The following is a 15430-nucleotide window of genomic DNA, read 5'->3' as shown; positions in this document are numbered from 1 at the left end:
GGTAAAATATGATATAATTAGAAAAACGAATGCTGGTGCTCTAATACTTTACGCTCTCACAAAATGGGTGGGTTCTATACATTAAATCTTGGGTAAATTTCACAAATCACCCCTGAGTTTTGGGTTAATACCAACTAGGTCCAAGACATTCCAAAATTGACCAATTTGGTCCGTAAAGACTATTTTGTCCCTAAATACCACTAAACAACGTTAACCTCCTAGGGTAAATTCCGCAAACTACCCCTAAGTTTAGGGTTAATACCAACTAGGTCCAAGACATTCCAAAATTAACCAATTTGGTCCATAAAGACTATGTTGTCCCTAAATACCACTAAACAACGTTAACCTCTTAGGGCAAATTCCATAAACCACCCCTGAGTTTTAGTTAATACCAACTAGGTCCAAGACATTCTGAAATTGACCAATTTGGTCCGTAAAGACTATTTTGTCCCTAAATACCACTAAACAACATTAACCTCCATTAGTTTCTCTCTCTTCTTTTTGTCCCTCTCTATTACTCTTCTCTCCTCCCTTACTCTTTCTCCTCAGATCAGCCATAACCACTCCTCAGATTAGCCACAACCACTCTAACTACGACAAGAGCCACAACACAATTTTACTACCCAGTCAAATCTGCTCTAACAATATCCAAATCCTCCAACAAAACTCACCACCACATCAAAACCCAAAACCACCTCCATTGCATATTCATTCCATATTGGAACCCAAAACCACCATCACCATCACCAGCCACTAAACCCAGCAACCACCTCTAGCCACAAAACCCAGTGACCACCACCGGCAACAAAACCCAACCAAACCCACATCAATAAAACCCAAATCCAAAAATTCTAATCACCACTTCGTAACCCATAACCACCTCACTGCAAATCCACCCTAAATCAAAACCCATAACCACCTCCATTTCAAATCCACCCTAGATCAAAACCCATAACCACCTCCATTTCAAATCCACCCCAAATCAGACCCACCACCACCACCACCACCTTAGACAACCACTAACCACAAAATCCAAATAAAAAAACTCAAACCCACCACAAATCGGAATCCACCACCACCAAAATACCCACAACAAACCAGAACCCATCACCGGCAACCAACAACCACCACAAACAACCACCATAACCATGATCCACAACCAACCCAGACCACCAAACCCATGCACCACTGTCGTTGCCAGAAAGAAGAAAGAGGTAAATGAAAAGGGTGAGTCAGAGAGAGGAGACTAGGTCAAGTTAGAGAGAGAGACCTGCGGGAAAAGAAGAGCAGAGTGTAGAGAGGTTAGGATTAGCAACAAAAAAAAAAACGCAGAAAGGTCAGAGGAAAGAAGAACAAAAGAGGTAGAGAGAGAGAGAGTAGACCTATTATGTTTGAGAAAGGAGAAAAAAAAAAGTAAAATGACTAACGGATACTAACGGGGTTAGGGATTAAAATGTCTTCAGGGACAAAATTGTCTTTTTAAGATGAAATTGGTAGATTTTAAAATGTTTTGGACTTAGTTGAATATTATTACAAACCTTAGGGGTCGTTTGTTGAATTTACCCTTAAATCTATTATGGAGCCCACTTTTTTTTTTTATAAGAGCCCGCAACAGTGTTTCAATACTATCCAAGTATTGCTGCTTGTTGAGGGCACTCTTAGGCCTTAGCTAAGTAAGTCATTATTGAATCATATAACAATACATCAACGCTAAATAATTTATGGACTAACTAGTGCTTTGGAGCATTTGCTAATTTACCATTTAAAAAAAAAAAAACCATTTTTATAAAAAAATATTTTAAAAAAAACTGTCAAAACAATCAATTACTTTTTTTCATTTCCATAAAAACGTTTCTAAAAATACTTCTTAAACTAATGTCCTTAGAGCATCTATTAAGTTTTCTCAGCATCTATGGGAAATTAAATCGATTTGTAAAGATTTTTTTATAATTCAATGGTTGCATTGGAAGATGAAGGATTGAAACTCTATATATCTCTATTAGGAATACCAAAAAATGTTAATTGAATTACAAGACTTTTTGGCAATTTGTTAAAATTTGACATCAATATGATCGGAATGTTTAGCCATCTCTAAATAACATAATCAATTAATATCCAAATTTCTTCTCCCAAAAAAAAAAAAAAAAAAAAACAAAACCTAGTATCCTAAAACGTCAAGCAGCTCTAAAAATACAATTTAATACTTAATCATCCACGTAATACGGTTAAAATTCAGCTTACACTTCTTGGGTCATGTGGAACTTGGTTTTGTGTTTAATATGGGTTGTGACTTGGCCCAACTTAGAAGTGTTTACTATTAAATGCGATTTTTGTGATTCATAGTTCATGGAGCTTAAAAAAAACATTTGGCCCACTTTGGGCTGTTTTGGACTTGTTATTTGGAGTATATATTTGTCACTTCATAATTAGGATTTGTTGTGTCATTGTAATGTATTGTCATCTTTATATTATTCTTCTTTCTCAAAAAAAAAAAATCTTTATATTATTCTTTTTGACATTGTGAAAACTGCTACAACTTCATAGATGTAGGCATATTATTGAAAAGTTTATATATATATGTGTGTGTGTGGGGTTATAGTTGACCTAGAAAGCTTTGACTATGCCTGAATTAAGGAAGATTTGATATTCCTTTATTCAAAAATAATTTTATGCCCAAAAAAAAATTCAACACATAATGGGAGCTATACATATACAAATATACAATTTTTTTTTGGTTAACTCCAATACAAATATACAATTGATGTGTGTAAAATATAAGTATGAAAATAGTAACGAGTATATGCATATACAAATAAGGAAACAATAAGTGCTATGTATGGTATGCTCTTTCCAAAGAGATTTGGTTGGGATTTGGGTGCACAAACAACGTTGTCCTAAAATGGGGCATTAACGATTTCGGGCATAGAACGTCGAAAAAAACCCTTTGGTTGCCTTAAATATATCGACTTATGTTGGTTTTCAATGATACTGACCCATTTTTCGTACTATTTTGGTGATTTTTTTTTTTTTTTTGGGGAAATTTTGATGACTTCAAGGATTGGAATGATGAAGAGTTTTGGAATTACGAGGATTTTAATATTTGGGCAAAGTTTGAGAGAGATAAAATTTTCCTTTCTTTATTTAATAATTTTAATAATAAAACAAATTAAGGACATAAATATGACGCAAAAATTTTATACTGTTCTTTTAATTTTCAGTTCTGTCATTTCAGTTCTTTAACTTTCAGTTTTATTAACTTTCAATTATTATTAATTCAGTATTTCGTTAAACCTCAGTTACTTGTTACCAAACGATATTATTTTGACTTTTTTTTTTCATAAATTTCGAAATTAAAAAAAATAAGTGTTTTTAAAAAAAAGACATTTAGGTGATGGAGACCAAGAAGAAACCGAGTTGCAGAGAAATATTGAAACTGAGACCGAGATATTCCCATTACCTGAAATAAAAAAACAAAGACCTGAAATAAAAAAACAAAGAAATATTGAGAGAGACCGAGATGAAACCGAGTTGCAAAGATTGAAACCGAGACCGAGATATTGAGATTGAGACCGAGATAAAGGTGATGGAGTTCTGATATTGAGACTGAGTTGCAGAGACTGAGACCGAGACCGAGATATTGAGATTGAGACCGAGATGAAGGTGATGGAGTTCTAATATTGAGACTGAGTTGCAGAGATTGAGACCGAGATGAAGAAATTGATAGGGTGTACTTTGTAGCTCCAGCGCCGTCCAGTTCTTCCTTTTCCCCAAATGTTCAGCACTGTAACTGAAGGGTGTTGCAGGAGGGAGCTTTGGAGAAGACTCATCAGTGTCTGATTCCATAGCCATGGATGGAGCGGGCATAGGAGCTTCAAGCAGAGAGTAGAAGCCATCGCCTTCAGTTTCAAGTGCCATTGCCTCGATATAAGGTGGAGGAGAAGCATATTATGGAGAAAGAGAGTTGTCTGATCCATATTCAGGAGCCAAGGGTTCTTCTTCCCATAAATATTTTTTTTTTAATATTAATTTTTAATTTTCTTTTAATTCCGAAATTTATAAAAAATAAAAGTCAAAGCGATGCGGTTTTGGCTCCATTAACGACAGTAGGTAAGTGGGGTCTAGCTCCATTAACGTAGGTAATTGAGGTCTAACGAAGTATTGAATTGATAACAATTGAAAGTTAGAAGATTAAAATGACAAAATTGAAAGTTAGAAGATTGAAATAAAAAATGCTGAAAGTTAGAGGATCAATTTTAAATTTTTGTCTAAATATAAATATAAAACTTCCAATTCCAATAAATTAGGACCCAAAATTTAGGATATAAAAATAATTTCTGAAATTCAAAATTCATAAAATTAGGGAACATTTTTTTCATTGGAGTAAAAATTCTATTAAATATTTTATTTATTATTTGACAATACATAAGTACTTATGAAGGGGAATGGAAAATTTGATAATTATAGATATTTTTGTTGAAAATACTAAATGGTGTTAATCAATTGAATTACAAAGCTTTTAGCAAATATATAATATTTAAATTATAAGTAATTGTGATTAAAACTTGAAATTTTTTATTTTTATATTCAAATTAAAACTAATAATTTATCTTAAAATTATTATGAAAATGTTGTATATATAATACTTCTCCCGATCGTATGTAATTATGGAATCAAAATCTTCTGTCCAATTTTTCCTGCTCCACTCTATACTCCACCAATAAAAACTCACCACATGTTCACCTAATTAATTAAATACTATTATTATTAACTTATTAATGCTACCGTTATTAATTAATAGTAGTATTTAATTAATTAAGTGACCACGTGGCAAGTTTTCATTGGTGGAATATAGAGTGAAGCAGGAAAAGTGGGACAGAAGATTTGGACTCGTAATTATGACTTATGAGTCTTACACAGTCTCATTCAAGAAAAATAAAATTCAAGTGCCATATGGAAAGAAATACAAGTGCGTCTAAGGGCCAGGGGTCGGGTCAGGTTCTTAAACATGAAGCCCCAGAAGGAAAGATTTTTCGGCTTTCATTGTAGCTTCCTCTTTTTGGTCCAGGTCAGGTTCTTAAACGTGAAGCCCAAGAAGGAAGAGTTTTGGGCTTTTGTCAGCTTTCCCTTTTTAGTCCATTGTTGGCCCATTTGTATTTGGACTATATGTGACCTGCTTTAGCCCAAAGGACCGAAAAGATGAGATGTTGTGAGAGGAAAGTAATATGCGCCGGAAACATGGTATAACTTCTCGTCTAGGATACTGTGGTAGTAGTAGTGAGCTTCTAAAGTCGAAAGGGTAAAGTGAAAGATAAACCTCTAAATTTTGGATTCTTTGAAATCTATATCTTGAGTTAGAATTTGAATTATACTTCCTAAAATTATATTTTATTTGCATCAGTAACCCTCCATTCATATTTTTAATTAAATATCATATAAACTTCTCACATGTATTTAATTAGCCCAATAAAATGATATTATGTGGCATAATGAAATGACATGGCATAATAGAAATGACATAACATCATTTTATTGGACAAACTAAACACACATGACAAGCTTATGTTGCACTTATGCTCCATTTGTTTCAATGTAAAATATTTGTAAAGGTAATATGTAAAATATTTTCAAAAAAATGTTTTCATTTTACAGTGTTTGGTTGTATACATGAAAAACTATGTAAAATATTTTCCAGTGTTTAACACAATGTAAAATGAAAATTTTTTTTTTATTAAAAGGTTAAAACTTTCTTTTTTTTAACTTCCAAAAAATACATATCTTGAATAAAGATAAACCATCCATAACATAGATATATTTCTTCAAGCAATATATTCAAGGCACCTATAAATATATAATCTGAATAACGAAAAAAAGTCTCCATCATACCAAAAAATAAAATGATAAAGAATCATCCATAACATATATATATTCCTTCAAGGAATATATATTGAAGGCATGTGTTATAATACATATACTGAATATAAAACATCATTCATAACAAAACAAAAGGGGCAAGGCAACCATAACATAGATATGTTACTTTCATAACGTAGATTATCATAATATTACCGCCATCCAAAATATAAAATTGTTTCATTATCGCCCCAAACCATGTCAATCAATGTTGCATGACCATCTATAAGCACACTTACAATAAGGAAACCCAAAGATTACGATAATATACCTAACATTAATACATATCCTTCCAAAATATGGAATTGTTCCATAATTAATAACCCAAAGACTAGCTACCATAATACCACTATCATGGTTCAAAACATATCTAGTAACTTCAAGTTAGAAAGTTTCGTTGAAAAATTTCTCCAACCAAAGATTTCTCAACCTATCATTTTTAGCCATAAAAGCCCTTCCTGCCTTTTCGTCAGGCGAAAACCACATTTTCGTCCATACATTTTCACGCGATTTTCACTTTGGTTCTTATTTTTTATCTTCCCCACTTTTAGTCCTTGTTTAGAAAAACGTCTTCCATTTTAGTCCTTTCTGTCAATGCCCTAACAGCACTGACCTACGTGGTAGACGGAACTATAATAATAATAATAAATTTTAGGTGTAAATCCACTTTGAGTCCCTATATTTTGATCCGATTTCTATTTTAGTCCATACATTTTATTTTTACTACTTTTAGTCCCTAAACCAATTAACGCGTGACATTTAAGTCCTTACCATCACCCAAGTAACAGAAAATACTGACGTGGCAAACGGAGGTACTGTTTACACAGTAAATGATAACGTGGCGAATAAAATAATAATAATAAATTATATTTATTATTTAATAAATGCCCAGTCAACATAAATAATAATTAAAAAAGACATTTTCATGTTTTTTTTCTAAATTCTTTTAAAATAAAATAAGATAATTAAATTTAAAAAAAATTATTTCTTTCATTATTTTTTCTGAAGAACATGTTCATGTTCCTGGGTCCATCCCCAGAACATGAATCATATTCTTAGATCAATAAGAGTTAAAACTTTATTACAAACCTAGAAAATATTCACACAATTAGAATAAAAACTTCCCTAAATCATAAGAATACAAGAACACAAACCCATATAACAAGAACATAAGCCCAAATAACAAGAACAGTACTCAAAGAATTTCTATTCCAAAATTTGTATACATTCTTCACCAAAAATCAATTGTAAATTAAATAAAAAATGGGTGCTATGTTCTTCCACAAAAATCAAAACCTAAACCATCAAACCCAATGACCACCACCACAATCCGCCACACTAACCCATATCCACCAACACCAAACCCGAATCTCCAGCACTACTAGATCCATCACCACCAAATCCTACAATCAAATTTCAACCACAACTCAAACATATTTTGAACCATTGAACAACCCAAACGCCCTACACCATCACGGAACAAAGAAAGAGGCACCGAGTGGGTGAGTCCAAGAAAAGAAGAGATAGAGGGAGAGATCAAGGAGGTTACCTTGATGGTGGCTGGTGGCGGTGAATGGTGAGGAAGGAAACCATAGCCACCATCACCAATTTGAGTTTCACAACACACACAAGGGGGAAGATGCCATGTTGCCCATCGTTTTCTCCGATCCATGCTGCCCACCAAGCACCGAAGCCTACACCAAGCATTGTTTTCTCCGATCCATGCTTGCCATTGGTCAACGAGGGAGAAATCGAACCACCGTCAGCCACATCTCAGCCTCTCTTTCTCTCTCTAAACCCAGATCGTCGTTTATTTTCTCCTCTCCTTTCTGGTCAAAGCCCAGGCAATTCTCTCATCCACTGCAATTTTGATCAGCCCCCAGGCGATTCTCTCTAAACCCAAAATCGTTTATTCTCTCTTCTCTCCTTTTTGGTCCCAGATCATGCTCTCTCTCTCTCTCTCTCTCTCTCTCTAAACCCATATCCAGATCACTCTTTCTCTCTCTAAACCCATATCGTTTTGTGGATTTGATTTTTTGTTTAAATTTTTTTAATTTAATTATCTTATTTTATTTTAAAAGAATTTAGAAAAAAAAACATGAAAATGTCTTTTTGAATTATTATTTATGCCGAATGGGCATTTATTAAATAATAAATATAATTTATTAAATTATTTTATTCGCCACATCATCATTTATTGTGTAAACAGTACCTCCGTTTGCTGCGTCAGCATTTTCTCTTAGTTGGGTGACAATAAGGACTTAAATATCACGCGTTAATTGGTTTAGGGACTAAAAGTGGTAAAAATAAAATGTAAGGACTAAAATAGAAATCTAATCAAAATGTAGGGATTAAAAGTACATTTACGCCTAAATTTTATTTTGGCATTAAAAAATGCCACGGCATGTAAATTAAAAAGTTATTCATTTTAACTAAATAAAAAATTAAAAATCCATGGGAGTTCACTGGCCCACAATCCCACCCAAAATTCAGACATGCTATTCTCCCCGCCACCCAGTACCGCGTGGAGAGCCCTGCCTCCACCAAGGTCAAGCCATGGGTCCCCACTTCAAACCCAGAGATCGTCTTCAACATCAAGTACTACACTTGTGACCAGCGTCGCAACCGCCCTCCAATTCGTCGAACTGTGCCTAAGAAAGCTGATGTGGAGAAGATGATGAAGGAGACCATTGTCGATGTCAAAGACATTCCCAGACCCTATCTCGCTGTTGCGGTGGAGGAGGACTTGGATACTCATGGTGGAGGGTACCAGAAATAGGTTAGAGCTCTTTGTTTGTGATCTTCTTTTTTGTTTGTTTTGTGGGTTTTGGTGATCATGGTTGTTTGTGATTTGGGGTTTTGAGAAATGGGTATTTCATGATTTTGTGTTTTGGCATTTTTGGATGTGAAATTGGGGATTTAGGATTATGGGTTTTTAGGGATTTGCTTTTGTTTTGTGCTTAGGAATTGTTTTGAATGATTTGATAAGATGATGGGTTAGGGTGTGAATGGATTTGGTGCGTGTGAAAACAAACGGAGGCATCACTACTATCAGTATAGGTTGGCATCAAGGATTAGTCTGTATATCTTTGCACTAGTGACAGATGTATTCTTAGATTTGGGTTTCTAGGTTTGAGTTCTTGTTCAAGACACATTTTGATCTCAATTAATGTAATTTTTGGTTTTTATTTCTGTTTTTAATTTTTTTATTAGTTAAAATTAATAAATTAATTTTTTTAATGTCGATGTGGCATTCTTTAATGCTAAAATTAAAATTTTTATTATTATTTTAATAGTTTCGTCTGTCACGTAAGTTAGTGCTGTTAGGGCACTGACGAAAAGGACTACAATGGAAGGTGTTTTTCTAAATAGGGACTAAAAGTGGTGAAAATGAAAGATAGGGACCAAAGTGAAAATCGCATGAAAATATAAGGATGAAAATGTGGTTTTCGCCTTAACCAAATGATCAAAAGTTTCAGCAAAGATTTCTACTTCAAAGCCTTCAACATTCATCACTACTTTATAAAGGTCATTTGTATCAAGTCAACAGTGCCCAAATGGAATATTAACTTTAGGGGGGTTAAAACTTAAATCCACGTTCTAAAATTTGTTCTAAAATTTCAAAGAGTAAAATTCAAAAACCCCTAAACTTAGAAGTATAATTTGTACTTTTATAAATGTCAAAGAAGAAAATGGCCCATTTTGCTTGGTCCGGTAATTATTCCCATTTTCTGTGGGTATTGAACACAAGGAAGTTGCTAAAGTCTAAAAAGAGGATAAACTAAAATATGCCTATAAGTAAATAAAATATACCTAAAAATGCATTTAATTAATTGTAGTATCCTATCCTCTAATTTTCCAAGAATTGCGGCGTTATCATTTCTTGTCATGTTGTGTTCATGTCATTGTCAGTGTTCATGCTTCATGGTGTTTCAAAACTAATCTCTACTATACTTAAATTACTCTCTCCTTTATGTATAACATAATGTTCTCTCATGACTTATGATGATGATGAAATGATTAAAAGGCTAACTAGTATGTTCAATAATCTCTCTCTAAGTTTTTGCTAAAAGAAAATTTGAGACCACAAACTGTGATATGACAAATTGTGAGTACTAGAAAAAAAATGATTAATTTATGTAAAGGTAATAAATAACTACCCACAATCTGCCACATCAAAATAGTGACAATGTTGTGGCAAAAAAATTTATGGTCCCAAAAAGGCACTTATGTTAAAAACAGCCTCACAAGAGTTGAGATGAGGTCTTTGCGCATAAATTTTGTCCAATTAGCTTTATTATTTTCCTTCTAAGTCTTGCCGGTGTCTATCATGCAGGCCTAACTTGTATACCAAGTCAAATTTTCCGCCTACCCAAGAACTTGAAGGTGAAGATTAGAAATTCTTTCTAGAAAGGAACAAAAGACAAAATTCTGAGTCACATTCATATGTGAAACAAGGCACATCTCTTTCACCATTTCAAAACAAAGAAAGACAACCACAGAATAATAATTTCAACAAGTAGCGCATTTTGATTTTGATTTCTCTTTTACAACGTTTCAAATCCTACGCGAATTGATTGAGGTCAAATTTGGGTCTAGTGACCAGTTGCACTAAACCCGTTGATATAAGGACACCCGTTGATATTGGACACATATCACCCTCTCAACGAGCCTAGTGCACTGGATGCACGGACCTAAACTTCACCCTATCAATAAAACATAGGACACCTGGACTTGATACATGAAATACTATTAACTTATTCACAAATATAGAATTCTCATTGGCTCATACTACAAGCCTTTTTTTGTCGGCATCAAAGTGATTCATAGTATGCTGAACTCCATTCCAATTGCTCAACATGGCTCCAAATTGGCTTAGTTTAACTTAACATCAAAGATAAGAGAGAGCAATGGAGATGAATTCTTTTATGTTTCAGGTTACCATCTTACTTCTTTTATTCTCTTCTTGCACCAATGCAGCAGATAGCATTACTCAATCCCAGACAGTCAGTGAGGGCAGGACATTGGTTTCTGCAGGGGGAAGCTTTGAATTGGGTTTCTTCAGTCCAGGTACTTCCAACAACCGTTACTTGGGAATATGGTACAAGAATATCCCAGTTACAACTGTTGTTTGGGTAGCAAACCGAAGCAACCCAATCAAAGACTTGTCTGGTGTATTGATGATAAACAGCACAGGCAATCTTGTTATTCTTAGCCACAATACTAGTATTGTTTGGTACACGAATTCAACAAAACAGGCTTCAAATCCGGTAGTACAGCTTTTGGATACTGGGAATTTAGTACTAAGGGATGGGAATGATGGAAATTCAGGAAACTATTTGTGGCAAAGCTTTGATTATCCTTCTGATACATTGTTACCAGGAATGAAGCTTGGATGGGACTTAAAATCCGGTCTTGACCGGACTTTATCAGCATGGAAGAACTGGGATGATCCATCTCCTGGAGACTTTACCTGGGGAATAGAACTTCATGACAATCCTGAAGCAGTTATGTGGAAAGGCTCGGTGGAGTACTACAGCAGTGGCCCGTGGAATGGCCTTGGATTCAGTGGTGCACCAGATTTAAGGCCCAACCCCGTTTTTGAGTTCAATTTTGTCTCCAATGAGAACGAGGCTTACTATGAGTACCACCACATAGATAAATCAATAATCTCAAGAATGGTTATGAACCAAACCAACTATTCCCGTCAACGCTTTATTTGGGTTGAAGCAGATTCAACTTGGAGCCTGTATGCATCTGTGCCTAGAGACAACTGTGACAGCTACAACCTTTGTGGTGCCTATGGAAGTTGTATCATTGGTGATTCACCAATCTGTCAGTGTATGAAAGGATTCCTACCTAAATCACAAGAAACATGGAACCCAGAGAACTGGTCTCAAGGATGCATACGCAGGACTCAATTGAGTTGCCAAGATAAAGATAAAGATGGGTTTCTTAAATTTGGTGGGCTCAAGTTGCCAGATGCTAGAAACTCTTGGGTGAGCAAAAATATGAGTCTTGAAGAATGCAGGATCAAATGCTTGAACAATTGCTCATGTATGGCTTATACAAATTCGGATATCAGAGGAGGAGGCAGTGGCTGTGCCATCTGGTATGGTGATCTAATTGATATTAGACAAATTTCAGATGGTGGGCAGGATCTATATGTTCGAATGCCTGCTTCGGAGTTAGGTATCTAATTGTCTTCTTTCTTACTTCTCTTTTGAATATCTGTTGCCATAGCTTCATTTTTTTGGCTGAGTTTTGATTTTCCATACTGACCCAGGAGTAGCCAAAAAGGAGCTAAAGACAAGGGTTGTAGTGATAATTGCAGTTGCAATTGTCGCTGCCATAGTTTCTGGGATGTTCATAATTGCCTATCTCATTTGCAAAAGCAGGACAAAGTTCAAAGGTAATGTGACCTATTACCTGTAGAAAATATATTGACATATTGTTTAATTGAACTTCTTAGAAATTTATGGAGTTACTAATTTTCCGAACAACAGGAAAACTATGATATGTGCGTATCCATTTGGTCATAATCAAAATGCATAGCAATGTGAAAGAATTTATTACAGATATATCCATGATTAAGATTTAACCAAGATTTTCCTTGAACTTGACCCTCTTGTAGTGTCCATATAACTTGGCAACCCCGACTTGAGTTAGAGACATAAATATAATTTCATCAAAATTACCGATTCCTTGTTTAAGAAATGGGTTTGAATTGTGAGCCAAAAAGATCATATGGTCATATTTAGAGCAGGATGGCCACAGACCAGGTATATAGGTCGGGGCTATGGTCATATTTGCAATATATTTACAAATACTATACAATTTTGTTAGTACTCTTAATAGAATTGGCCCCTCCTTAGCTTCGCCGCTAACCATTGCCACACCAAATGGAGCAGTATCATTAAATCAGTAAAACCATGACGTTTTGCTAGGAGTAAGTCATTTTAGGCTTTTCATATTATTGGTAAATTTCCAGGCTATGTTTCTGGCTTGGTTAAATGGCTCCTGATCAGGTTATAGTCTGGCTTGACTAATATGTATTTACTCAAAAATGAGTTATAGCTATCATATTTATTTCTCGCATAATGTAAATCCCAATTTTCTTTTATTAGAAAAAATGGAGAACAGTGTGATCATAGATCGGAGAATTGAAAGCCAAAAAGAAGAATTGGAGCTCCCATTCTTCGACCTAGCTACAATAGAAAAAGCCACTGACAATTTTTCAAGCAAATACAAGCTTGGGGAAGGTGGTTTTGGACCTGTTTACAAGGTAACTTATAACATTCTTGTTAAAGAACTCTAAGAAAAAGTAGCACTTATCATACTCAGTATATGTAACCTTCCTACAAATGTGAATTTCTAGGGTACACTAATAGATGGACAAGAGATTGCTGTAAAGAGGCTTTCACAGAGTTCGGGGCAGGGATTGAATGAATTCATAAATGAAGTACAATTGATTGCCAAACTTCAACATCGAAATCTTGTTAGGCTTCTTGGTTGTTGCATTGAAGCAGAGGAGAAAATGCTAATCTATGAATATATGGCCAACAAAAGTCTAGACTCCTTCATTTTTGGTTTGGATCTCTCAAAACATAATTATTTTAGTTAAATACATAATTTTGTTATAGTTTTTCCAAAGAACGTAGAACTTGTACTTTTTATTTGTTTCATAGTTCGAGATGGCCTCTTACTAACATAACTTAGAAACTTGTTAGATCAAGCAAGAGGCAAAATTCTACCATGGTCTAGGCGGTTCCACATTATTAATGGCATTGCTAGGGGGCTTCTTTATCTTCATGAAGATTCCAGACTAAGGATTATACATAGAGATCTTAAAGCAAGTAATGTGTTACTTGATAGTGAGATGAATCCAAAAATATCAGATTTTGGCTTGGCTAGAACCTTTGAGAAAAATCAAACTGAAGGAAACACAAATAGAGTAGTTGGAACTTAGTAAGTATTAGTTTAAAAAAAATTATTTAATCTAATTTTTTATAGCCATTATTAGTCTATATTTATTATAATTGACACATTTCATTCTTAATGGTGTTTTGCAGTGGATACATGGCACCTGAGTATGCCATTGATGGACTTTTCTCAATAAAATCTGATGTTTTTAGCTTTGGGATATTATTGCTAGAGATAATAAGTGGAAAGAAGAATCGAGGGTTTTACCATCCAAACCATAGTCTTAATCTCATTGGACATGTGAGGATCCAAAAACTTTGCATTTATATTTTACATATAATGAAGCAATTAGTGATGGAAGTTCCAATTTTTTTTAGGCATGGAAATTATGGAGAGAAGGTAGGCCTTTGGAACTAATTGATATGTGCTCTGACGACCCTTGCACTATACCGGAGATGTTGCGCTGCATCCATGTTAGTCTCTTATGTGTGCAACAGCATCCTGAGGATAGGCCTAACATGTCATCTGTGGTTATGATGTTAGGCAGCGAAAGTATACTATCTGAACCTAAAGTACCTGGTTTTCTTATAGGAAAAAATTCACTTGATGCAGATTCATCATCGAGCAACCATCAATTATCTTCAACCAATGAGATGTCTATTACACTACTAGAGGCTCGATAAAGAATCATTCTATTATATGTGTCAACAATATTGTTCACTATATTTTTATTAACTTAGTATGCTAGTATTCCAATACTCGAGTATGTTATGTCAATCTTCTTTGACACTAGAATTTTATGATTCATTTTGCACAAGTTAAGAAATTTGAATTCTTCTCAAATAACAAATGAATCGAAGCCACGTCTAAGCTACCAGGACCAATTGTTAGTGAAGAAATAAGTAGTTTTAAGGAGAATTAAAATTGTGAATCAAAAAATTCTTCTGTCTTTCCTTTCACTACTGTAAATTGATGTTGCTAGAAAAACAAATATTGTTGGGTTAAGTCTATAACATGACATCCGTTAAAGTAAATATCTTTCGTACAAAATGACATGATGGAATCAACAACTCACTCACGTAACTGTTACCAATATGCTTATGCCCTTGCTCTTCCATGGACTGCACAATCAACCTTCTCATTAAGAGCTTCACCAATAGATTCTTATCTAAATTTCATTCAAATAATGTCGAAGAACAACAAGGTCATTGGGCCCAGGTCCATGGTCCATGGGCAAGGACCTCAATAGCATCGAGAAGGAGATGGTCTTGACTCTCGAGTCTCGACACATGCATCTTCATCGGATTGGCAGAGGTCAATTTTGGATTTGGGTCTTGAATTAATATGCGCCTCCCCTACATTTTTTTGTTCTTATCAATTTGGGCCTTGATTAGCAAAGGTTGTTGTTGCGACTCCAGCCCACTTTAATGGCAAGCAAGTCACATTGAAGTGCAAGTCTCCTATTAGAAATAAGAGGCGTCTAGGTTGTTAACCTAGTAAATAAATAGAATTTTATGTGTTAGTGTTTGCCAAATTGTGTTAACCAACGACCACTTAATTTTTTTTTTTTGACAAGACACTTAACTTGCTATAAAGA

The 15430-nt window shown here is 34.6% G+C and overlaps 1 protein-coding gene across 1 annotated transcript; it reads left to right on the top strand.

Annotated features, from left to right (window-relative positions):
* The first annotated feature begins 10681 nt into the window (after nucleotides 1-10681).
* LOC142641542 (G-type lectin S-receptor-like serine/threonine-protein kinase At4g27290) lies at nucleotides 10682-14683 on the top strand. Its single transcript, XM_075815981.1, has 7 exons — nucleotides 10682-12102; nucleotides 12197-12322; nucleotides 13038-13195; nucleotides 13289-13499; nucleotides 13641-13878; nucleotides 13983-14133; nucleotides 14211-14683. The coding sequence occupies exons 1-7, from the start codon at nucleotides 10821-10823 to the stop codon at nucleotides 14514-14516; spliced, it is 2472 nt and encodes an 823-aa protein (XP_075672096.1). The 5' UTR covers nucleotides 10682-10820; the 3' UTR covers nucleotides 14517-14683.
* The last annotated feature ends 747 nt before the right edge of the window (nucleotides 14684-15430 follow it).

This window comes from Castanea sativa, chromosome 6 (genome assembly GCF_040712315.1).
Source record: "Castanea sativa cultivar Marrone di Chiusa Pesio chromosome 6, ASM4071231v1".
Classification (NCBI taxonomy): Eukaryota; Viridiplantae; Streptophyta; class Magnoliopsida; order Fagales; family Fagaceae; genus Castanea; species Castanea sativa.
Note: the sequence above shows the minus strand (reverse complement) of the source record. Positions and strands in the feature narration are given on the sequence as shown.

Coding starts and splice junctions, on each gene's coding strand:
- LOC142641542 (XM_075815981.1), top strand. CDS start 10,821: ATGGAGATGAATTCTTTTATGTTTCAGGTTACCATCTTACTTCTTTTA. Junction 13,879..13,982: donor AATAGAGTAGTTGGAACTTA/GTAAGTATTAGT, acceptor GGTGTTTTGCAG/TGGATACATGGCACCTGAGT. Junction 14,134..14,210: donor GTCTTAATCTCATTGGACAT/GTGAGGATCCAA, acceptor AATTTTTTTTAG/GCATGGAAATTATGGAGAGA.